The sequence below is a fragment of the Mirounga angustirostris genome, unplaced genomic scaffold (assembly GCF_029215605.1).
Source record: "Mirounga angustirostris isolate CCGP_5_RB_7025 unplaced genomic scaffold, mMirAng1.0.hap1 SCAF_4, whole genome shotgun sequence".
NCBI classification, from domain to species: domain Eukaryota; kingdom Metazoa; phylum Chordata; class Mammalia; order Carnivora; family Phocidae; genus Mirounga; species Mirounga angustirostris.
In genome coordinates, this window is record NW_026991712.1 from 99,642,838 (window position 1) to 99,666,699 (window position 23,862).

Sequence of the window (23,862 nt, forward strand, 5' to 3'; positions counted from 1 at the left end):
GAAGTCAGAAAGAGAAAGACAAATACCATATGATTTCACTTATATGTGGAATCTAAAGAAAAAAACAAACCCAAATGAATAAACAAACACAGAAGAAATAGACCCATTAACGCAGAAAACAAACTGGTGGTTGCCGGGGGAAGGGGGGGTTATTGAGCAAAAAGGGGTTAAGGTGAGTGGGAGGTACAGACTGCTTTTTATGGAATGAATAAGGGTTGAAAGGTACAGCACAGGGACTATAGTTAAGGTATTATAATAGGGTTGTATTGTAACATTTGGTAGTTATACTTGCAGTGAGAATAGCATGATGTATAGAGTTGTGGAATCACTATGTTGTACACTTGAAACTAATGTAATACTGTGTGTCAACTATACTTCAAAAAAAAGATGGCTTAGATGTATACTGGTTGACATAGATATAATATATTGGATTGAGTTCTTTAAGGAGTGTTTCAAACACTATAAATATTAACATTTTCTAACACCTTTCACAATGAACATGTATTACTTTTTGTAATAAGAAAAAACTAGTCATTGTGGATAATAGATAAATGAGCAAAGGACTGAGATAATTCACAAATGAAAAAATATATTATTTATATATTTCATATGTTTTCATAAATATATGAAAAATGTCCAACCTTATCAGTCATCAAAGTGCTGCAAATTAAAACAACATTGAAATACCTTTTTTTTTAATTGACAAAGTTTTTTTTAACCGTTCAGTGTTACAGAGCATGTCAAATTATCACTGCCGTGTTGCTGGTGAGAACATATGCTTGTACAGACTTTTTGAAATCAATATTAGGAATATTAAAATTTTTATACTTGCCCTAATACTTTCCCACCTAAGAATTTATCCCAAGGAAATAATTTAAAATGTAGGTAAGGATGTTTACTGTTGTGTCATTTAAAAATATTGAAAACTGGATACAATCTAAATGTCTGTTGTTAGGAAAATGATTTATTACAGTGTAGCCATGTAGTGGATATAACTATTAAAAATAGACATTTATTTCCAAGTATAATAACACGAGGAAGTATTCTGCATGTTCAGTGAAAAAAATGCATGTTGCAGAATTGCTTATTTATTATGATCCCAACTATGGAAAACATGTTTAGTAAACACTAGAAAGAATTATGCTGAAGCCATCTGAGTCTGGACATTTCTGTACTTCCCCCATTTTATACAATAAGCTAAAAGCATAAAACAATAAAAAAGGTTAAAACTAAGAAAAAATACCATGGATCTGAATATTCTCCCATAAATATGCTCTGTTACTTCCTTCTAGTGGCTTTCTATTAAAAATTTTTTAAAAAAAATACATAGATATGAAACAGGGGTAAATAGGGGTGAGGGGATAACAGCTTAGGAGTTTGGCAGGGGTGAGGGAGTCTGCTCTAGGGTGGCTAATCATTCTTGGATTGAGGGCATTCCAGGATGCAGAACTTTCTATTTTAAATCCAGGACAGGAATTGGTAAAGGCAGGTGAGCCTACCACAAACAAGGTAGGTTTAAGAAACCTGTCCAAGAAAGAAAAGCAAGTAAGTAGTTCAAGACTTTAACCAGGAAACAGCCCTGTGTTCTTTTACAGGGTTAACTTTTGGGGTTCTCTAAAGCTGAAGTGGTCAATATCACTGCTTAACAGTAGATCTGGAGGCTGCCTGTTAGCAAGGCAATCAAGTGCTTTTAATTCACAATTCATGTGGTGTCATGTACAAGAGAAGTTGCACAATGAAACTTACTTACTACCCTGTTATTCCAAATATCTCTTCGTAGGGTGGATCCCTTAGAAAGGAGGCAGGACTCTCATGACTACCCTGGCAATCTCCTGTGTGTTGAACTTCTAAGAGTCTGTTTGCCTTTAGGATAATATGCGTACTCAAATGTTCTCCTCTGAAGATTATACCCATAATTTTATGACGCTATTATCAGTCTTAATTATGGGATTGCAGATGTGCCCAGAGGTTCCCTTGACGGAAATCATACAAATCTAAATTGTGGTCATTTAGAACTCTTTCTACTTTAGTGGCTAGACTCCAGCTCAGATAGGTGTCACTGACCCTCCCCCAACTTTTTTTTTGGCATCAATAGGATCTCAGTGAGACCATGATCTCAGAGACATAAAAGACTAAGCAATTTTTTATTTTATTTTTAATTTTTTTTATTTAAAGATTTCATTTATTTATTTGACAGAGAGAGACACAGCGAGAGAGGGAACACAAGCAGGGGGAGTGGGAGAGGGAGAAGCAGGCTTCCCGCCGAGCAGGGAGCCCGACGTGGGGCTCGACGTGGGGCTCGATCCCAGGACCCTGGGATCATGACCTGAGCCGAAGGCAGACACTTAACGACTGAGCCACCCAGGCGCCCTAAAAGACTAAGTAATTTTTTAGAGATGCCTCACTTCCCGGTTAGCTCACATTCCTTCCAAGTCATCATACATATACTTGCTAGCATGCTGGAAGGATTATGAAGAGTAGGTCTTTCAAGAATATTGAGCAACACTCCATATCAATGTCTATGAATTCGCCTTATTGCTTCTACTTACCACCCATTACAACTGCCCACCCCCTGACCACAAGCTTTCTTTAAGACATTTGTGAGTCCTGGAATGCCTGGGTGGCTCAGTGGTTTAAGTGTCTGCCTTTGACTGAGGTTGTGATCTCAGGGTCCTGGGATCGAGTCCCGAATCTGGGGCTCCCTGCTCAGTGGGGACCCTGCTTCTCCCTCTCCCTTCTACTTCTCCTGCCTGTGCTCTCTGACAAATAAATAAAATCTTTAAAAAAAAAAAGACATTTGTGAGTCCCTTAAACCCATTTAGAAGGCTTACAGGAGTTCTCTCCATCAAGCTAGGCATAAAGGTTTTTTTAGTCCAGCTTCCTCAATTAAATTTCTACATTTACATGCTCTTCCCTTAGGGGAAGAGGAGGGAGAGAGGGAAAGAAGACTTGACATTTATTGAATACCCTCCATGTGTCAGACACTGAGCAAGATACTCTGCATATTTCTGTCATTTAATTCCCACAAACACATTTTATCCCCATTTTGTGGATGAGGAAACCGAGGTGGAAATCACTTAGATAACTTATTCAAGTTCCTCAATTAAGAAAGAGCAGAGCTGAGTCTGGTTTATAAAAATGTGTGCTCTTTCCACCCTCCTCAAACAGCCAAATGGGTTTTCCTCTCTGCTTGCCTTCCTCCTTCCTCCCCATTACCTCCTCCCTCTCTCTCTCCTTCTTCCTTCCACCAATATTTTAGAATTGTAAAAGGCTATTGGAGAGATACACAGAATGCTCTGAAAGCTTCTATCAGGGGAAGCAGGCCTCGTATAGGAGGTGACAGAAGGTTCTAGAGGAAATGACATGCTAAGGGATGAGTAAGAAATAACCAGGTAGAGGGAGGAAGGTGGAGTGGCCAGTTTGGGCAGAGTAAACAGCATGAAGTGAAGGCCCCAAGGTGGCAAGGAGACCGGGTATCTGAGGAACAAAAGAGATGAAGGGCAGACAGTAAGAGGGAGGAGTGAAACTTGGCTGGTGAGGGAGACAGGGACAAGGAGAGCGAGTGTTTGCAGCTCGGGGAGAGGGTTCTGGCCCTTCCCTGAATGCACCTCCCCTCACCTGAAGCCCTGAGCAAGAGGAGTATTTTCAGTCTTTACAGAGAAAACATTTTTTATCTTTAGAGTAGTATTTTTTTAAATGAAGGCCTTTTGGCACTTTGGAGGTGATCATTCTTTTTCCAGGGCTGCTCTGTACATAGCTCCCACCCTGTTTCCAGGTACTAAATGCCAGGAGCACCTTCCCAGGCAGGCAGCGCGGTGATAACCTCATACACCCCACAGTTTCTGAAACCCTTGGCAGTGACCCCTGCCTCCTACTGAGAACCAATACCCTCGTTGGGGCTGCCGTGGTGTCCCTGCCACCAACTTCATGACTGGGCTTTAGCCCTTCATCCACCGATAGCCAAACTCTTCTTTTGGTGGATGGCCTTCCCTACAGGTACCCCAGTGGTGCCGGTTTGTGTCTATGACATACTAGGAACATTTGTCATTCCATCAGGTAACTGTTGAGTCTCTGCTCTGTGCCAAGGTTGGGAGTAGAGATAGGCTAGTGACAGAGACAGAAGTGAAACGATTCATTATAACCTGGTGGGGAAAGTGCAGCCGAGGATGCTTGTCCGGGAATTGGAGGTGGCGGAGGAGGTGATGGCCTCTCCTGGCCAAGGAGGCAGAGAGGACGGCAGCACATTTTATGGAGGCAGCAAACACAGGTGACCTTGGATGGCTATAAATAGCTTGGCATTGTTGAAGCATGAATTTCAAGTCCAGGTGTGGCAGGAAGACAGGTTGGAGAGGTAGGCGGCCCACACAGTTCACAAAGGGCCCCGTATGCCAAGCTAAGGCGCTTGGATAATATGCAAAATAAACTCCCAAATGTGTCTACTTGCAAATCTTCAGTCATCCTGAAATGGTAACATCTGGATGAGGTGTATAAGAATTTTCTGAAAAGGGTGCCTCTGTGTGGCTCAGCCGTTAAGCGTCTGCCTTTGGCCCAGGTCATGGTCCCAGGGTCCTGAGATCGAGCCCCTCATCAGGCTCCCTGCTCCACGGGGAACCTGCTTCTCCCTCTCCCACTCCCCCTGCTTGTGTTCCCTCTCTTGCTGGGTCTCTCTCTGTCAAATAAATAAATAAAATCTTTAAAAAAAAAATAAAGAATTTTCTGAAGAGCTATACAGATCAGGTTATTGCAGCTGGGCCAAAGTTTCTCTCTGGCTCTTTAACGTCAATTATGAAGTTCTTGTGTGCCTTGGAGGATTTTGAAGATTCTTTTCATGTATGTTTTTTAACAGCTTTATTGAGCTGCAACTGACATAATAAATCACACAATTTGCCAAGTTTGACGTTTGTATGACATATTTATACTTCTGTGAAATGAGCACCACAATCAATGTATCTGTCAATCAAGAGAGGGAAGTGGGGGGGGGATGGGCTAGATGGGTGATGGGGATTCAAGAGGGCCTTTGCTGTGATGAGCACTGGGTGTTCTATGTAGGTGGTGAATGAGCTGACTTGTACTCCTGAAACCAATATTGCACTGTTAACTAACTATAATTTAAATAAAACTGAAAAAATAAATTAAAAAAGATATATATATATATCCATCAACACTAAAAACGTTCTTATGCCCCTTGGTAATCCTTCCCCCCAACCTGCACCCCAACCCCAGGCAATGAGTGATTTGCTTTCTGTCACTATATATTACTTTGCATTTTGTAGAATTTTATATAGATGTATACTCTTCTTTGGCTTATTTCAAATGGCGTAATTATTTTGAGATGCCTCCAGTTGGTTGCATGCATAAATAGCTATTGTTTATGGTTTTTTAATTTATTTTTTTAAAAATAAATTTTATTTATTTACTTATCTGAGAGAGAGAGAGTACTCATGAGTGAGTGGGCAGGGGAAGGGCAGAGGGGGAGGGAGAGGGACAAGTAGACTCTGCACCGAGCATAAGCCCCACAGGGGGCTCGATCTCACAACCTTGAGACCAGGACTCTGAAACCAAGAGTCGGTCGCCTAACCGACTGAGCTGCCCAGGTGTCCCAATCATTCACAGTTTTTTTTTTTAAGCCTTCCACTTTGAGGTATGTCTTCCTATAGTATTTACTGTATCTCAACAAGTTTGCTCCATGAGATGACAAAGCTCCATTTTCAGAGGGGCTTTGGGGGTAACAGGCACAAGAGATACCAGCTGGGGAAGAAATGATGAGGCATAGGTCCTGGTTTTCTAAGAATTCTCCAAAATATAAAATAGAGTACTGTGATAAACAAAATAATGGCTCCCAAAGATGCCTACATCTTAATCCCTGGAACCTGTGAATATCACTTTACAGGTCAGAAGAGACTTTGCAGGTGTGATTAAGTTAGGGGTTTTGAGGGGAGGAGGTTATCCTGAATTATCTGGGTGGACCCATTTTTGTAATCACAGGGGTCCTGTGAAGTGAAAGAGGGAGGTATGAGGGTCAGGGTCAAAAAGAGATTTGAAGATGGTGGGACGCCTGGGTGGCTCAGTCAGTTAAGCATCTCCTTCGGCTCAGGTCATGATCCCGGGGTCCCGGAATCGAGTCCCTCATCAGCAGGGAGCCTGCTTCTCCCTCTGCCCGCCACTCCCCCTGCTTGTGCGCGCGCTCACACGTTCTCTCTGATAAATAAATAAAATCTTTAAAAAAGAGAGAGAGATTTGAAGACGTTATGATGTTGGCTTTGAAAATGGAGGAAGGACTACCGGGCCAAGGAATGCAGATCACCTTTAGAACTGGAAAAAGCGAGGGAATGGATTCTCCCCTAGAGCCTCCAGAAGGAATGCAGGCTGCTGACACCTTGCTTTCAGCCCACTGAGACCCATTTTTGGACTTCTGACCTCCAGAACTGAAAGATAATAAATTAGTGTTGTTTTAAGCCACTAAGTTTGGGATAATTGGCTACAGCAGGAATAGAAAATTAATAACCAATCCTGTTAAAAAAAAAAAAAAGCTCTGTTGCTTCTGACCACTTCTATTTCTTCTTCCACTTTGTGACACGTGGTCTCATAGGAGTGGAAGCAAGTTGGCTTTGGAATCAGACTGAGCTGTCCTAGCTGCTCCTTTGAGCTCATTTCCTTAGCCTACAGCGGGGATGATAGAGTGTTTATCTCAGGAGCCATGGAAAGGATTGATGAGATGAATCAATCCCAGCACGTAGTGCGCCCTCCATAAAACTGCTTTCTTTACTCTCCACTTAATACTAGAATCCAAGGGACAAATCCCCCCTGCTAGTGCCCCTCTGTGTAATTTTGATTAAATTGCTTTCTCTCTTTCAATCTGTTGAGGTTAAAGGGAAATACCTATTAAGTCTCTGAGAGTGTTTAGTTAGAGTTTGTAATGTGGCTGGATATTCGTGGTTAAAAAGTGTTATTTAGATGCAAAGCACTGTTATCTTTTGAGCTGGTAATTATTTCCTGGCCTAAATTGTTTACACTGTCCTGAGTTACCATTTCGGAGATGATGATATTGCTTGAGTGGTGAAGAAACACCTCATCTGGATATTGTGTGCCTTAATTGTGTTTATGAAGCCTACACAAGCCAATCATAATAGGCTGAATGCTAAGCATTATTCTCCTTTTGTATGGCTGTCACTTCTAGGATCTTAATATAGCAAGCAAAATTGTCCAATAAAAATTGGCATTTCAGCATTGGATTAGGTAATATTTACATCATAGTCATGTTGGGGGGAGTCTCTGGGCTTTTTATAAAGAAAGGGGTTAAGGAAGTAGTACTATTACTTTTCTACAAGGACATAATTAATATTCTGGCCCCCCTTATCTCTGGGAGTTGCCAAACTTAAGCAAGAAAGTTTAGGGAAAGGACAAGGCTTTATTTTTTTTTTTTTTAAAATAGCTTCTTTAAATCAATGTTCTTTAAAATTCGTGATTAGAATTATTTTTAGAAAATCAATTGGCAGGAGTTTTCTGTTTCCAAAGCACAGCAAAGGTCTGTGCTTTACAGCACAAATTAGACCATCCAAGATGACTGCATGGCTATGTCAACGGGAAAACTGGATAAAGAGACAGCACTGACCCCCAACGGGGGGAGGACACCAAGCAAGGGCTGCTGGTAAAACACAGGGAGGAAGCTTCTCCAAATACTGTTCACTCACAGTTTCAAAAGCTTTTTGCTCAGAATTTTCAAATAGTTTCAGGGTAAATAATTTGTAACAGGTGGTCATCAGATTCATGCACACTTACCAAAGGCCTACATCTCCAAGGCGGGCTGTAAATAATATACCCATATGGGTCTCAAGGGAACACTGGGTTGATTTGTTGTTCCAACACAGTGTCTCCCTCCTGCCACTCAATGACAGGAGAAAACCAGACGGCCATGCTGAAAGGTGTATGGTTACAGCTATAGACACTGCTTTTGTGGGCGCCCACACTTCTGAGATAAAGTTAGCTGAGAGCATTACAGCACATAATCAAATGCAGTCATTGCAGAGGTAATGTTTCACATTACCTTTGAAAATACTTGAATCCAGAAACACCATACACTGGATACAAAATCCATGAATACCTAGCCTCTGGGCGTGGCCTAGGACATATTATTCTGAACCATCTCCTATTTGCCTTCGTGGGTAAATAGACACCTGAGCTAGAAATAGAGGGAATTTGAAAAATAAAAGAGTCAAACTAAGTATTTTTGAATGCTCTTAAGAGACCACACACACACACACACACAAGTTTAGATCACATCAGAAGTTCCTTAGGTAGTCTTCAAAGTTAATTTCTTGCAATTGAAGGAACACGGAAGAAGCAGGCACACCATGGATGCTCAGTTTTTGTTCTATTTAATTGCAGCCAACTTCCTACTATTGAAAAAAAGAAAAATGATTTATAATTAAAAGATTGTTCATCTGTATCGAAAAGCTCAGGTTCACTCTATGATGTCCAGAGACCCTCAAGATGGAGGTGAGTTTCTATTGCTACTGCTATTGTTTTACCTCTTTGTGTTGACTGTGGCATGTGTTGGGTGAAGACTTAAAGCAGCATATTGCTCTAGGCGGAACAGTATATTGTTGCAGGGGCACCTGGCTAGCTCATTCAGTAGAGCATGCGACTCTTCATCTCAGTATTGCGAGTTTGAGCCCCACGTTGGGTGTAGAGATTACTTAAAAATAAAAAATAAAGATTTTATTTCTTTATTTATTTGAGAGAGAGAGAGAGAGCAGGGGGAGGGGCAGAAGAGGAGGGAGAGAGAGAACTCCAAGCAGACTCTGAGCTGAGCCCAATGTGGGGCTCGATCTCATAACCCTGAGATCATGACCTGAGCCAAAACCAAGAGTCAGATGCTTAACCAACTGAGCCACCCAGGTGCCCCCCAAATAAAAGAATCTTTTTAAAAAAAGATTTTATTGGGCGCCTGGGTGGCTCAGTTGCTTAAGCAACTGCCTTCGGCTCAGGTCATGATCCTGGAGTCCTGGGATCAAGTCCCGCATCAGGCTCCCTGCTCGGCAGGGAGTCTGCTTCTCCCTCTGACCCTTCCCCTCTCATGCTCTCTGTCTCCCATTCTCTCTCTCAGATAAATAAATAAAATCTTAAAAAAAAAAAGATTTTGTTTATTTGAGAGAGAGAGAGAGCACAAGTGGGGGGAGGAAGGGCAGAGGGAGAGGGAGAAGCAGACTCCCTGATGAGCAGGAGCCCGACTTGGGACTTCATCCCAGTACCCTGATATCATAACCTGAGCCGAAGGCAGATGCTTAACCGGCTGAGCCACACAGGCACTGCAATAAAAAAATCTTAAAAAAAAAAAATCATTGGATCATGAACTTAAAGCTCCTAACTCTAATCTATTCACATTTTTCCTGATACACATATAAAGGAGTAAGAAGAATTTGGATCCAACAGTCAACTATTTTTATTATACTTCATAGGGTTGATCTTAGAAGAGTGGGGTTCAAGACCTGAGTGTTAAGTGGTTCATACTTTAGTGGAGGGCATCTTGCAAGGGTGGGTAGAAACAATGTCTGCTTTTTCCTCTGCCTCTTGGGTCATAGCCTGTCTGGAAGCTAGCAAAGGTCTAAACACAGAACAGAGGGTATTAGGGATGAGATTAAGTGACTGTCACAGGCACACGGTCCCACAGTTTTCCTTTAAAGATGGAAATAATCCTCCAATATAGAACATGATACATAACATTGTATTATCACTAAATGGGCTTAGTGAATAGAACAAACATCACCTACCACCCAGAAACAATGATTCGCTGACCATGTTTGACCTCTAACCACTAAGGAGTTTTGGTTTTCCCTCCTATAGACATTCTTAACTGATTCCGTCAGATCCCTAGTCATCCCAACCATGGTTACCTTCTCTTAAACTGGACAAATTAGTGAGCATAAGTCAGCACTTCAACACCAAATTCAGACTTTATAAAAAAGTAAACCACACAAGGGATAGACATCAACATGGTGAGCACCTGTTGCTCAGGGCCCAGACTGAAGTGTTTTCACAGGGCTGGGTCACTGGGATGTGCTAGCCTCATATGCTCAGCATTCAGGGTGATTTGTGAGCTATTGCTGAGCACATAATGGTCAGTATAGCTACATAAGCGGTCATGGCCCTAAATGTGTTCACCTGAACTCAGCAAATCAAATTGGGTCTACAGAAAGGTTCTGTTGGGTTCTGACCAGAATCTCTTTGGATTCGCCATTGGATTCTCAGATTGAGCTGGGTTTTGACATGAGAAGATGTTCTGGTTCCTTCCATCTACCTGTAAGAGGCCCTATAATTATAATGCTAAGGATGTAGATTGTCCTTTAACAGACAAAATCCTTTTGATATTTTGTGTACACACACACACAAATAACAATAACAATAATAATATGAGAAGCTATTTTCCCATGTCTAATGAGAGAGTTCCTCAGGCTTCTGGCTTATCTTGGTAGTCTCTCTCCTTTTCTTTTTCTTAGCAAAAACTAAATTTTTATCAGTTTAAGTGGGATGATATTTGAGAAACTAGGATCCGGCTAACAAAGGGTATTTTCTTAGCAAAAAGGGCTTAGAGGTCAGCAAAGTGTATCTCAAGATACAAAGAAGGCATGAAGATGAGTTTGGGGCCGTAGCTTGGGTCACTAAAAGTCCTGCGAGAGTAGAATTCATCTTTCTTTTCTCCTTTCTCTGTAGGCACTTAAAGATACTCTTTTTTCCCTCAGAAATCAGACTTTTCTATTGAAGTATATTTGGCACATAGTATCGTGTAATTTTAAAGTGTACACATGTTAATTTGATACATTTATATATTGTAATATGACTGCCATTGTAGTGATAATTAGTACCTCTATCATATTACATAATTATTATTTCTTTCTAGTGGTTGGAATAATTAAGTTTAGCAAATTTTATGATTATAATACAATATTGTCTATATTCACTATGCTGTGCATTAGAGCTCTAGCACTTATTTACTATTCATTGAAAATTTATACCCTTAAAAAACATCTGTCCTATCCCTCCACCACCCATCCCCTAGTAACCACCATTTTACTCTCTGTATTTAGGAGTTTGGCTCTTTTAGATTCTACATCTAAGTGATATTATTCAGTATTTGCTTCTCTGATTGACTTATTTCACTTAGTATAATGTGCTCAAGGTCCATTCATGTTGTTGTAAATAGAAGGATATCCTTCTTCCTCATTTTCTTTATCCACTCATTCACTGATGGGCACTTAGGTTGTTTCTATATCTTGGCTGTAGTGAATAATGCTGCAATAAACATGGAAGTGCATATATCTCTTTGGTATCCTGTTTTCACTTTCTTTATGTATATACCCAGAAGTAGAATTGCTGGATAATATGGTAGATCTATTTTAAATTTTTTTGAAGAATCTCCATATTGTTTTCCATAGTGGCTGAACCAATTTACATTCCCACCAACAGTGTTATAAGGGTTCTCTTTTCTTCACATCCTCGCCAACATTTGTTGTTGTCTTCTTGATGATAGCCATTCTAACAGGTGTTAGATAGATATCTCATTGTGATTTTTATTTGCATTTCCCTGTTGATGAGTGATGTTGAATATCTTTTCATGTACCTGTTGGCCATTTGGATGTCTTGGACACATTCTATTTAAATTTATTTAGTGATAGTTTTCACCATCAAACAACATATTCGTTTACAGGTAGATTTTTAAAATAGTTTAAAACTCTTACAGAAATCATGTCTCAGATATGCTACTTCTTCCCTTAACCTTTAGATATACCCACAAATAGAGTACCTAGCCTTCCATATCTGGGCATTCTTCAGTATTCCAGCACTGAGATTGTTTTTGTTTTTCATTTTTAAACTACCATCTCACTCTGTGCCAAACACTATGCCAAGAGCTTTACATGCATGATCTCATGTTCTTCTAGCAATCCCATGAACTAGGTATTATTCTGATTTTTCAGAAGAGGAAACTAAGACTCAGAAAAATTAGGTAACTGGCCCGATGGCATATAGCTAATGAATAGAGAAGTTGGAATTCACATTTTCCCACTGTGCTTTTGACTTTCCTGGGAAGCATTTTCCCTTGTTCTTCAATTTGGGTTGGAGTAACCTGTGATTCTGTTCATGAAGATATACCTCACTTTACAGTAAATATTAGGCACTAAATAATTTAAAGTAATCCTGCAGTGTTTCTTCTTCTTCTTCTTCTCCCATCCTTCTACTCTCCCTATTCCTTTCTCCCCCTCTTCTTCCTCTTCCTCTTCCCCTTCTTCCCTTCTTCTCCCTCCCTCCATTCCCCCTCCCCCCTTGCTTTAAACAAAATATCTTTTTGATTTGAGTTCTCTAATTTTGGCACATATCTACAAATTAAGATTTTTGAACACGGTTCTGGAAGCGTCTTTACCACATTTAGTTTGTACTCCTTTTTCTTAGCTCATTTTTTTTGGTCAGACATATTATTTTAGACTTTCAGGTTATCTAATAAACCACAAGTTCACAGACTCATAAAAATTTAGAGGGGAGACAGCTTCAGAGACCCGCTCATCCAACCCTGTCATTATATGGGCAAGGGAGGCAGCGGGTGGCTGCAGGACCCTGGTTGAGTCAGAGTCTCAGTTATTCCACCTAAAACTGGAGGAAATCTTACTGCTTCTAAGGAGTTGTTCCAAAAGTTCACAAATCAGGAGGAGATATCTAAATGGATGTTTTCAATTTTGTCTAAAAGAAAGAAAGACTGATACCAAGTGGCAGATGGTTTTGCTCTGATCATTTTCAGGAGTACCCCTAAGATACACTGCTACCACCAGGCTGTGGCAACCAGTCAGGACTGCTCAGAGCAAGGTAACCTCTCCGACTGGCTTCTGCTCGGGTTTAAATCAGAAGAGGGATGCTTGGCGGCAGACTGGCCTCTGGGTGTTCAAAAGGACTTTTTGTTCCTTGGTCATATTTCTATTAGTCTTTCTCTGCCTTTAACATATAAGAGAAAATCAGGAGAAGGGGACCAGAATGTCTGGAGGGACAGAAGAAAAAGCCCCAGAACAGAGAAGGCTGGTGGTTATGTTTGAGCTGAGCCAGCTTTCAGTAACACACAATGTGGAGGCCTGTCAGTGATGTGTGGACAAGTGACAGCCCTGGCATTTTAACGTAGCAATCCTTCACTTGCATCCTAAGCTCCTATTTTGGGAGAATAAATTCCAAATAGCATTTCCAAGGAGAGATTGATAAATATTTGGTCATTAACTAGAGACCAAATTCTCCCTCAAAATTTAATGAAAAAGAAAATGTAAAACCTCCTCCCAACTTTTTTTTTTCTTTATTCCTTGCTTATATACCACTTGGCTGAGTGTTCTGCCTTATGTTTGTTAAATGAAAAGCATCCATTTTGTTCTGGCATAAACAGCAATATAAGCACAGTTTCATACATTATTCCAATGTATTTAACAATGAGGTTCTTCTCATTTTGCACAGAATAGGACACACAATGAAGACAATCAATGAAAACCAGAAGATCTACTGTTATAATTAAGAACATCAAGAATAGGCAGCAAGGGACGAAGGAGGTCAGGCTGCACATACATGGACAAAGCCAATTTCTTAGAAGATACAACTTCTAAGCAACAGAAAGATTTGCCTTATGATGGGGATTTCTCCCAAATTAAGATATACAGTGATTACAATTTTACCTCAAAAAATGACATCCTTGATGTCTCAAATCAAATTCCTTTAACAGTAGATGACCTTCAAGAAAAGGCTACATATAGAGAGACTTGCAGAAATGCAGACATGGTCATGACTCTGGGTAAAATGACTAAAACTGTTATCAACAAAAACTATGATAAAGAGAAACAATCCACTGTAAATCTTGATATTCTGGCTAATGAAAGAGACCCTTCCAAGTCAAACATTTCTGATATTTTACTCCATCATCTTTCCAATCAGGAATTCTTAAAAGGTCAAGGCATTAATTGTGAAACTTTCCCAGAGATTTCTAATGCTGATAGTGCTGATGAAGATATTGTTAAAAATATTATTTTGCGCTATGTTAAGAATTCTTGGCCAAAAGAACAAACCTCAGAACTCACAGACCAACTGAGCCCCAAAAGGGGTGGTGAAAACAGCAATATGCCCTGTTGTTCACTAACTGTGACAGAAGGAAACGCCTCTGACTTAGAGGCTGCTGGAGAGAGCAGCCATCAAGAAACTTCACATTTTCTAACTAAAATCAAGAGTCCGCATGATAAACCAATAAGTTGCCAAGGGCAGCCACCCCAGAAACTGCAGACCGAAAAAGCAGTTTCAGGCACTGGATTCAAACATGGCCATAGTCTGGTTCATTACGAGTTATCTGATTTCCCTAAGGTTGCTCCCAAAGGGAAAGTCCCTAAAAATAAAACAATTAATAAACCACTTACAACAGATAAACAAGCCAGCTTTTCTCCTAAATTGAGAGATAAGTCAGCTATTGTGCAAGATATTTTAGAAAGCATGTCTAGGCCAAACTGTATTGAAAGACAAGGACAGAAAAGGAAAACTGCTGAACCTTCACAACAGATAGAGGTAAGTGAAAGTGGTCTCCAGGAAATGCATGATTGGGGCCACTTCTCATCCGTACAGTGTGGGTCTTTGCAAGGTGCATGGAACTGACCTAATCTTTGACCTCTCAGAAGCTCAGTGGGTGTCTTCCTGAGAAGAATCAGGGGCTGGACAAACAACAACACATCATAGAATAAACTCCAAATTCTTTGACCTGGAATTTGAGTTTCCCCATTTTTTTTGGGCTCCATCCTACCCTTATAAACCTCGCTCTCATCCCCCAGGAGTCATCCTCAGTGAAGTGGCTGGTCTCCAAGCTCTCTGGGCCCGCACCCTTGGAGCTCCTGCCTCACATGGAACATCCCACCTCTGCTTGTCAAAGACGTGCGCATTTTCATGGCCCCCTTCATTTCCCCGTTGGCTGGGGGACTTTCTGAGTCTCACTCCCACCCCCAGTCAGTCCTTCGCATCCTCTGTTGTTTAGGTTTCTGTCAGAGCATTTATTTATGTTAGCCTGCTTTGGATCATGATAATTTGGAAATATCCATTTCTTCCACTAGACTTGAGTACTCTGGAGGGCAGCAACTTTGTCTTCATCATTCTATTGCTTAATTCCCCCAGGGACCTGGCCTTCTGCCTTCCATATATTACATCCTTAGTTATTAATGCTAAATCAAATCAAACTTAGGTCTTTAATAACATTCCAAACTTCCTATATTGGCAACTATTTAGTAGCAGTTTTTTTAATGCTTACATTGGGATTTTCTTTATTTTTTTTAAGTAATCTCTACACCCAACATGGGGCTCAAACCCACCACCCCAAGATCAAGAGTCGCATGCTCTACCGACTGAGCCAGCCAGATGCCCCCGAAGACCAAATTTTGTTAATGTTTAATTTATACTATTTCCCCTTTCCTCATCTTCCCATCCCCCCATCCCACTTCCCAACACATTGAGGCTTGGGACCTCATTGATTACTTGAGGTTCAGTAGTTAGGTAAATTCGCATTAATGATCAAAGTAAACATTTTAGTTCTCTGGCACTTTGCCCACACAGTATGATCTTTCCCTTAAGCTGTGTACGAAGGGCGATCTGAACTGGAAAACACTCTCTGCCTGTTTCCATTTCCACCCCTTCATGCTTCAGCCCTCTCTTTCAGCCGAATGCTCTGGGGAGCCTGGGCAGAACACCCACCCACGCCCACCCCCCACACACCTGAAGCCAGCAGCCCACCTGGCCTTGACTGGTGTGCTTCTCTGTGTCTGACACTGGCAAGTCTCAGGGGTCCTCACTTGGCTTGCAGGAAAACACCCCTGGGGATGCCCAGTCCTTGGGCCTGGAGATGAGTAGGAACAGATTGGATATTAGGCTCACCTCTCTCTGGCTGTGGCAGCCTAAAGTCAAGTGTCTGATTTTCTCTAGTCCTGTCGATTAAGGCTGGAGAATAGACTATCCATCATACCATTGAGGTATTCGTCATAACCAAAGTCTAGTTTGACCACCACCGTTGAGCGCTCGGGCACGAGCATGTTTCTGAGCTTTCTGTGTTGAGAACAGTGGGAAGACCTCAGCGTGAGTCACTCTGGAATTTAAGCTCCTGTCCTGTTAGTCTGTGGTGAGTAAACAATCACTATCTTGACTCACATTTTGGAACTTAATGCCTACGGTTTTTTATTATTCTCTAGAGTGTGGCTACTGTGTGCACAGTGTTAGTGAGAACACCGGCCACATAGCTGGTGAGAAGACCAACAGTGGTCCCTGCCCTCATGGAGCTTACGGTCCAGTTTTGGGAGAAATGTTTCAGTAGTCCCCGTAATACTATCGAACATGGTAGTAGTAACAGCTGATGTGTCATGAATGCTTTAACCACGTGCCAGATCTTATGGTAATACCTAACATTTCATCCTCATAACAACCCTAGGAGGTAGGTTCTATTTCTATCCTCATCTTATTGCTGAGGAATTTGAGGTTCACAGTGATGAAGTAATTGTCTTGAGTCACCCAGCAGATGAGTGTCAGAGTGGAATTCAACCTTGGCATCAGGGACCCAGCTCTTGACACAACTCTGGGCCACCTCCATGATGACCACACATTTTGGATCTTTTTGAATAATGGCGTTAGCAATAAATAGTGTTTTCTTATCCTTTAATTGTACAGATGGAGCCCACAATACATATTCACCAAGAACATCTCACAGGTACTAATATTTGATTTGATTTGATTTTTTTATTTTTTTAGAGGGAGAGAGAGAGAGAGGAGATGGGAGGAGGGGCAGAGGGAGAGGGAGAGAGAAAATCTTAAGCAGGCTCCATGCTCAGCATGGAGCCTGATGTGGGGCTCGATTTCACGACTCTGAGATCATGACCTGAGCCGAAATCAAGAGTCAGACGCTTAACTGACTGAGCCACCCAGGCGTCCCAGGTACTAATATTTTTTTAAATCTTTTTGATTTAGATATACATTTTGAAAACTTTTGTTAAATAGCAAATGGTGGTCGTTGCCACGGACTTCTGTTTTTAGTACTTAATAAATCTGCAGTAAAATTGAGATGAATGGAAGCCAAAACTTACTCTTTCTTATACAGGAATAGAATCAGAGATGAGTCTCTTTAAAGTGTCATCAATGTCTCAGAAAGACATTTTCCCAAGTTCTTCTTCCATATTTCAGAAGATAATCCAGGGGAAACAGATGTGCCAGAAGTTAAAAGAACAGACTGATCAACTGAAGACTAAAGTAATGTTTTTAAAGCTTATTATGATGAATAGAAGTGACCAAAGTCAGACATAACACATCTTGCCATTAATGAAATATTGCATTTTTTCACTGTAGGTACAAGAATTTTCCAAAAGCATAGCAGAGGACTCTCCCTATCATTTGCAAGATAAGAGGCTGGTAATAAATTTTATCCAGTTTTAAACATCTCTGTTAGGGAATTTGACTTGGGTAAATACAAATGACTTTATAGCACCATGTTTTCTCTACATTGGTGGGAGTAGAAATGTTCTGCTGGAAATACTTTGCTGAAGATTAAGGGCAATGACCTCCAGAGGCCTGGCCTTGTGTCTTACATATATTATGCTCTTAATTATTAATGATGAATTGAATTAAGATCTTTAATAACATATTTCAAGCTTGATATATTTGGTAACTAGTATGAAATGTTGTTAGTGTTTAATTTACACTATTTCCACTTTCCCCATCTTCCCATCCCCCCACCGAGCCTCCCAACACGCTGAGGCTGAGGATCTCTTTGGTTATTTGAGGCTTGGGGGCTTTGTGTTACAGGGGCTAAAAGAGCTTAGAATTCTATTTCTACATGTATTTAGCCCTCTCTCATTCTCAGGGGAATCTATTACCTATGGTTATTATTTCTTAGCAGTCACCCCACAATAAATCTGAGACCATGGTAGACTTAAGAGAATAACATGTCAGTTATAAAGGGCAAGTCCATCCAGAGTTGTTGAGTCCTGGGGGATACAGGTTATAAAATTTCCCAGTACCTGACAACTCAATATATAAAACTTTGAAAACTTAAAACTGATCTTAAAGCTATGCTTTTCAGATCAAAATCTGTGACTGTCACATCCTTGCTTGTTGTTGCATTTAATCAAATCACTAATTTATATTGTACCACACAGCCTTGTTCATCAGTGCCAGGGTTGTGGGAAGTTGGGGTGGAGCATGGCAATGGGGCAGAAAGCTGAGATTGCTAGAGCCAGAAATGTGCAGAGTCAAAGATGCTGTTCAGGCCATTAGGTCAGCAACAGGTGATCAGAAGGCAGGTGGTCAGAAGTCCCGATGTGAAGGACCACAAGCAAAGCTCAGGGCAGGTTGTGCAGTGGAAATCAGACAGCATAGACAAAAACCAGGAGGACTCAAATGTTAAGAGACACAATGCAACAGTGCATTATTCATTCGTTCTTCATATTAATTAAATAACTCATTCATTCATTCATTCAACAAACACTTATCAGGTACTTCCTATGTCCCAGACATTTTACCAGGTACTAGGGATTTGGAAATGAAGAAACAGTTTCAAGTGGCTTACAGTCTCCTAGGAACAACAGATTGAGAAACAGATAAGCGGGGGTGGGAGGATGGGTGAGCCTGGTGATGGGTATTGAGGAGGGCATGTTCTGCATGGAGCACTGGGTGTTATGCACAAACAATGAATCATGGAACACTACATCTAAAACTAATGATGTAATGTATGGTGATTAACATAACAATAAAAAAATAAAAATAAATTTTAAAAAAGATAAACAGATAAGCAACATGAAGCTCGAGAAATATTACATATAATGCTAATGGCAGCCTAGAAGAGGCTCACCCTTGCCAATTCGAGGGCACCTGGGGAGGCTCCCTGGAAGTGACTGACCTGTGAGCTTGACACTGTAGGATGAATATGTATGAGATTGGCAAAGTAGGGGCAGGAGGGTGTTCCAAGAAAAGGAATCAGCAGGTACAATGGCACAGGGGACAGGGAGTGCTGATAGTTTGAGGAACTGTATGGCACTGTAATTGGCCAGATGGAGCTCAGGGTAGTGTGGTGAAAAGAGAGAGAGGAAATGAGAGAGGGGGTTAAGCACTACATCATGAAAGACCTTTAAACCATCCTAAGGAGCTTAGATTTTACCCTGAGGTTAAGTGATGGGGCAACATTGGAGGATTGAAAGCCAAGAAATGGTGAGCACACTGGGGGCAAGTCTGTAGCTAGGAAGCCATACTCCAGGTAGCAAGTTATGAGGGCCTGAACCAAAACTGGCAATGAGGATTGAGAGGGGAACACAGCTAAGAGTTTAACCAAGCGGTGGCAGATTAAGAGGAGTAAATAAAGGAAGGGAGGAGGCTTGGATGAGTTTCAGATTTCTAGCTTGGGCAACCAAGGTCCGGACTAAAAATGGAAGATCCAGTTCCTAGTGGGTGTGGGAGGCGAGCAGGAGGCAAGGCACCAAGTTCATTTTGAGGTCCTTATAGGACATCCAATTGGAGAGATCCAGTAGGCAATTAGACCAATGGATCTGGGCCTCAGAGGGGTTGTTTGGGCAGAAATGTAAATTTGGGTATAGCTGTGGGTTGAAGCTATGAAGTATATGAGATTGCCCAGGCAACATGCAAAGTAAGCAGTAAAGAGGCACAAGGAAAGAATCAGCAAACAGGGGCAGGCAAAGGAAGAGGGAGTCAAAGGAGACTGACAAGGAGTGACCCGAAACATCAAGGCAGACCTACAAGGGGCAGAGCTGTTAAAGCCAAAAGAAAAGAAGGGGGCATGGCCACATCATCAGATGTTTAAATAAGGAGGAAAAAGTCAAGAAGTGCATCGGATTTGACCAACAAGAGATCATGAGGGACCTTGGCAAGCCCAGTTTTAATGAAGTGGTAGATCTGTTGAAGCCAGATTGCCAGAGTTAAGGAGTGAATGATAAAGGAGATATAAAAAAAATCCTGGCTTTCAGGAATGGGGAGAACACAGATTTTTTTATGGTATTTTTTATAAGGATTTTATTTGACAGAGAGTGCGCAAGCAAGGGGTAGTGGCAGAGGGAAAGGGAGAAGCAGGCTCCCTGCTGAGCAAGCCCGATGTGGGGCTCCATCCCAGGACTCCAAGATCATGACCTGAGCTGAAGGCAGATGCCCAACTGATTGAGCCACCCAGGCGCCCCGAACACAGATTTTTAAAGGGCTGAGCAAAGCAGAGGGAACTGGTACCAAGCATTAGTGTTCTGAGGCTTCAATCCAGGAAGTTTCTCCTTGATGCTAGATGATTTGTGGGGATTTGTGCTGGGATGGAGAGGAGAGTCAAGGTGACTCCTGACAGTGTCAGCCTTGGCCTGAGAGTTCCAGGCCCATTTGATTCAGTGCTAGAAGAAGGCCAGACAGGGCTAAAACTAACCTCAGGAAAAAAAAATCTAAAAAAAGGGGATGCCTGGGTGGCTCAGTTGTTAAGTGTCTGCCTTCAGCTCAGGTGATGATCCCAGAGTCCTGGGATCGAGCCCCGCATTGGGCTCCCTGCTCCACGGGAAGCCTGCTTCTCCCTCTCCCACTCCCCCTGCTCGTGTTCTCTCTCTCACTGTCTCTTTCTCTGTCAAATAAATAAATTTAAAAAATCAAAAATCAAAAACTAAAACTAACCTCAGCACAACAGAATGGAAAGCACTTGGATGTTGGAGCAGACATTCTAGTTCTACATACTGGTTGTACGATCTAAGACATGAAGTGTTTCTTCCCACCCCAGAGTTGCTATGAGAATTAGAGGAAGTACATTTATGGCTAGAAAAACACGCTCTATCTTCTTTGGAGATATAATACAATTTAAATCCCAAGATCTTAAATGATAATTTGTGATTGGCTTTCTCTCTTTTCTCTTTCCTTTGAACACCTAATTCCTTCTCACGGTTTTCACTGCCGTCACCATCTACCAGTTCCTAAATTACTGGTTCTAACTTCTCATCTACAGCTCCAAATGTTTGTATCTTCACTTGGCTCTCCTGCTCTCACTGAAAATTCTACTCGTCCAACACTGACAGCTTCATTCACATCTGTTAGTCTTTTCAAATTCCTCATTTTAAGTCAAGGGTTTCGCATTCTTTCCACCTCCCAAGCTAGAAACCAGAGCGTTATCTGTGAGATTTATAGTATCAGTCAGGGTCCTGGCAGGACCTTGACGGTTTACTCCAGTGGAGCAACTGAGGAGAGTTTAATAAGGCCTCATTTACAACAGTGCAGGCAAGGTTAGGGGAAACCAATAAGGGACAGAGAGCATCTCATAGAAGGAACAGTGGGGCAAATGGGATGGAGGAAGAGCAGATTTTGGAGCTCAGGGAGAGTAGCTATAGTGGTAGGAGAAGCTGATACAGGCAGGAGGACATCAGGGAAATAAAGACCCCTACCTCATCCTTCATTTCTCTCTTCTCCTGTTGTCTTCTACTGGCTGAAACCAATGCTGGGGCAAGGGAGCCTGTTGATGCAGTCCACTGAAGGTCAGCCTCCTGGTTGGGGCACAGAGAAAGATGGAGGATGCATCTGGGCAGGGGACATGGAAAATATCTACCACACCTGCCATTTTGTATGCCCTATGGCCAATATGTTTCCAAACTTGTTTATTCATTTTTAATAATCAGAAGTAATCATTATGATGATGATCCTGGCACTCAGCATTAACTCATTTAATTTTCACAGTATGAGGTGAGGGCTATTATTATCTCAGATGAGAAAACTGAAGTTTAGAGATCAAGTTGACTAAAATCATACAATTATTAGGTGATAGAGTCTGAACTTGAGCCCCAGGGTGTCTGATCCTGTAACCCCATTGTGCTATATGCAGTATCTCTCCAGTCACCCTTTCCTTCCCATGTTCATGAACACTGCCTGGCCCAGGCCCTCCTGGGTATTCTTTAAGCCTGACTTAGCTCTCACTTTTACTGAGCCATGTCAAAATCCTCGAATCCAGTCTCTTTTCCCAACTGGAATAAAATCCCTAAGACCAGGGGTGGTTGTGCCTGATGTAATTTTTGTATCTCTCATACGTTTGGCCCGGGGCCACACACAGGCAGTGCTCAGGGCTGCAAGGCTGAAGCCTCTATACATCAAGACCAGACCTTAACCTTCACGGCTTAAGTATTCATCTGCATGGCGCTGCATGTGTGGACGTCTCGAAGACCCATTCAAAGCTCTGGCTAAACTTCTTGGTGTTCCTTCCCCCATCTCACCCTCCAAGTGCCATAGACTCAAGCTCAGATCCTCTAATGTCAGTTCCTTTTAAGGTCTGTGTGGCTTCAGGCATACCTCCTAGAGCTCCAATTTCCTCCTGTATACAGCTGAGATAATAAAATCTATTCTGCAACATTTACAACATTGATGTGTGGATTAAGTAAGACAATGCACGGGAAAGTAAGCTACAAATCATTCTGCAAAAGCACAGGATTACTGATATCCTATTAAGGAAGTTCAGAGGCCCCTAAGTGGGTTCTGGGAGAGAAATCAGGTCATTGTACTGAAAAAGCTGTGTGCTAGGAGGGTGTTGTAAACGTGGAGATGGCTCTTGGGTAGACCGTATTTTAGATGTCACACTCTGAAACAAAACAATGGCCGGGAGAAGGATTGTGGCTTTATTTTGAAACTACCGTAGGTACACCGCCCTTGTATTTGGGGGAAACCAACCACAAGCAGAGGCTTCCATGTGCATGACTCCGGTGACTTTACTGCTGCAGGTCCTGGAGAAACTGCAGGGACATCTTGAACTGCTGGAGCAGGAGTTTCTGGACAACAAGGAGATGCATCTGACTTTGAAGCAAGTTCACAGGCATGAATCCCCAGCTGTCGGTGACTTTGATCCAGAAAGGTCAGGGTTAAACTGTGTGAGGTGGAGGGGGCAGAGGCGACCTCCTTCAGGTGGGATTCTGAGGTGGCTGCCGGCCTAGTGATTGCACAGCCCCTGGTCTAGGGTCAGCAGAAACTCTGCCACCAGTGAACAGGTGTTACCCCATGCGACAAGCAGTGTGGAATCCCCGCTACATATGAAGTCCTGGGCTGGGCACTGACCCAGACGGAGTCCTGGAAATGAACAATTGTCTCCTGGAGGAGAGATTTTGTACTACCATCTTGTCCTTTGTTGGATGTCAGAATTGGTTCTGAGACTCAGAACAGCACGAGAAAACTCTAGAAAGGCTCACACGCTAACCCCAGAGGGCCTTCTCTCCAAGATCCTCGTGTCCTGCCCTTCACCCCACTCCTGCCTCTGTTTCCCCTGCCTGGTTCTTCTGTCCCCTTCTCTCCCCCTTCCCTTTTCTTTCCCATCCACAGACAATTCCACTGGGGCAGTGGGCCTGAGAGGACCAGTGTTAGGTTAGTTAATGTGGGGCCGAAGGACCCACAAATCCCTGTAAAGGGAAAATGTTAAAGCTTAAAGTCAAAATGACTTCTGAGTTAGTTCACATTAGAAACTTGGAAGCAAACTCACTGAAGTTTCCAACTGGCCATTATTTTATGGCCCTGCGCTCCTTTCTCCAATCCAAATAATTTTAAGATGTATTCCAGGACTCAAGGCTAGGATTGTTTCCATTTAATTTCCTGGTACGAATTAAAAGAATCCATTTAGGAGGCTTAATCTTTGTGAGTGCAGCTCTTTCTATTCATAGCATTTTCACATGGAATCATTATTGAGGCCAGATTACTTTAATGGTTTATATTTTGGCCCTAGTGTCCTGAGGTATTTCCCCCCCGCCCAAAGGACAATTTTACTTTTTCAAAATGAATGAAATCTCTGTCTACCGTTATTTCCATACTGAGTAATTAGACAGCAAGGATGAGGTTTTAATA

At 41.9% G+C, this 23,862-nt stretch overlaps 1 protein-coding gene across 1 annotated transcript in view; it reads left to right on the plus strand.

The window, feature by feature from the left end:
• AKNAD1 (AKNA domain containing 1) overlaps nt 1-23,862 on the plus strand; it is a 56,181-nt gene that overhangs the window by 6,403 nt on the left and 25,916 nt on the right. Inside the window, exons 2-6 of the mRNA XM_064587531.1 lie at nt 13,480-14,568; nt 16,702-16,741; nt 17,129-17,277; nt 17,374-17,436; nt 22,755-22,885. Of these exons, the coding sequence (XP_064443601.1) occupies nt 13,588-14,568; nt 16,702-16,741; nt 17,129-17,277; nt 17,374-17,436; nt 22,755-22,885 (1,364 nt within the window). The 5' untranslated portion in view covers nt 13,480-13,587. The remainder of the gene's footprint in view (nt 1-13,479; nt 14,569-16,701; nt 16,742-17,128; nt 17,278-17,373; nt 17,437-22,754; nt 22,886-23,862) is intronic.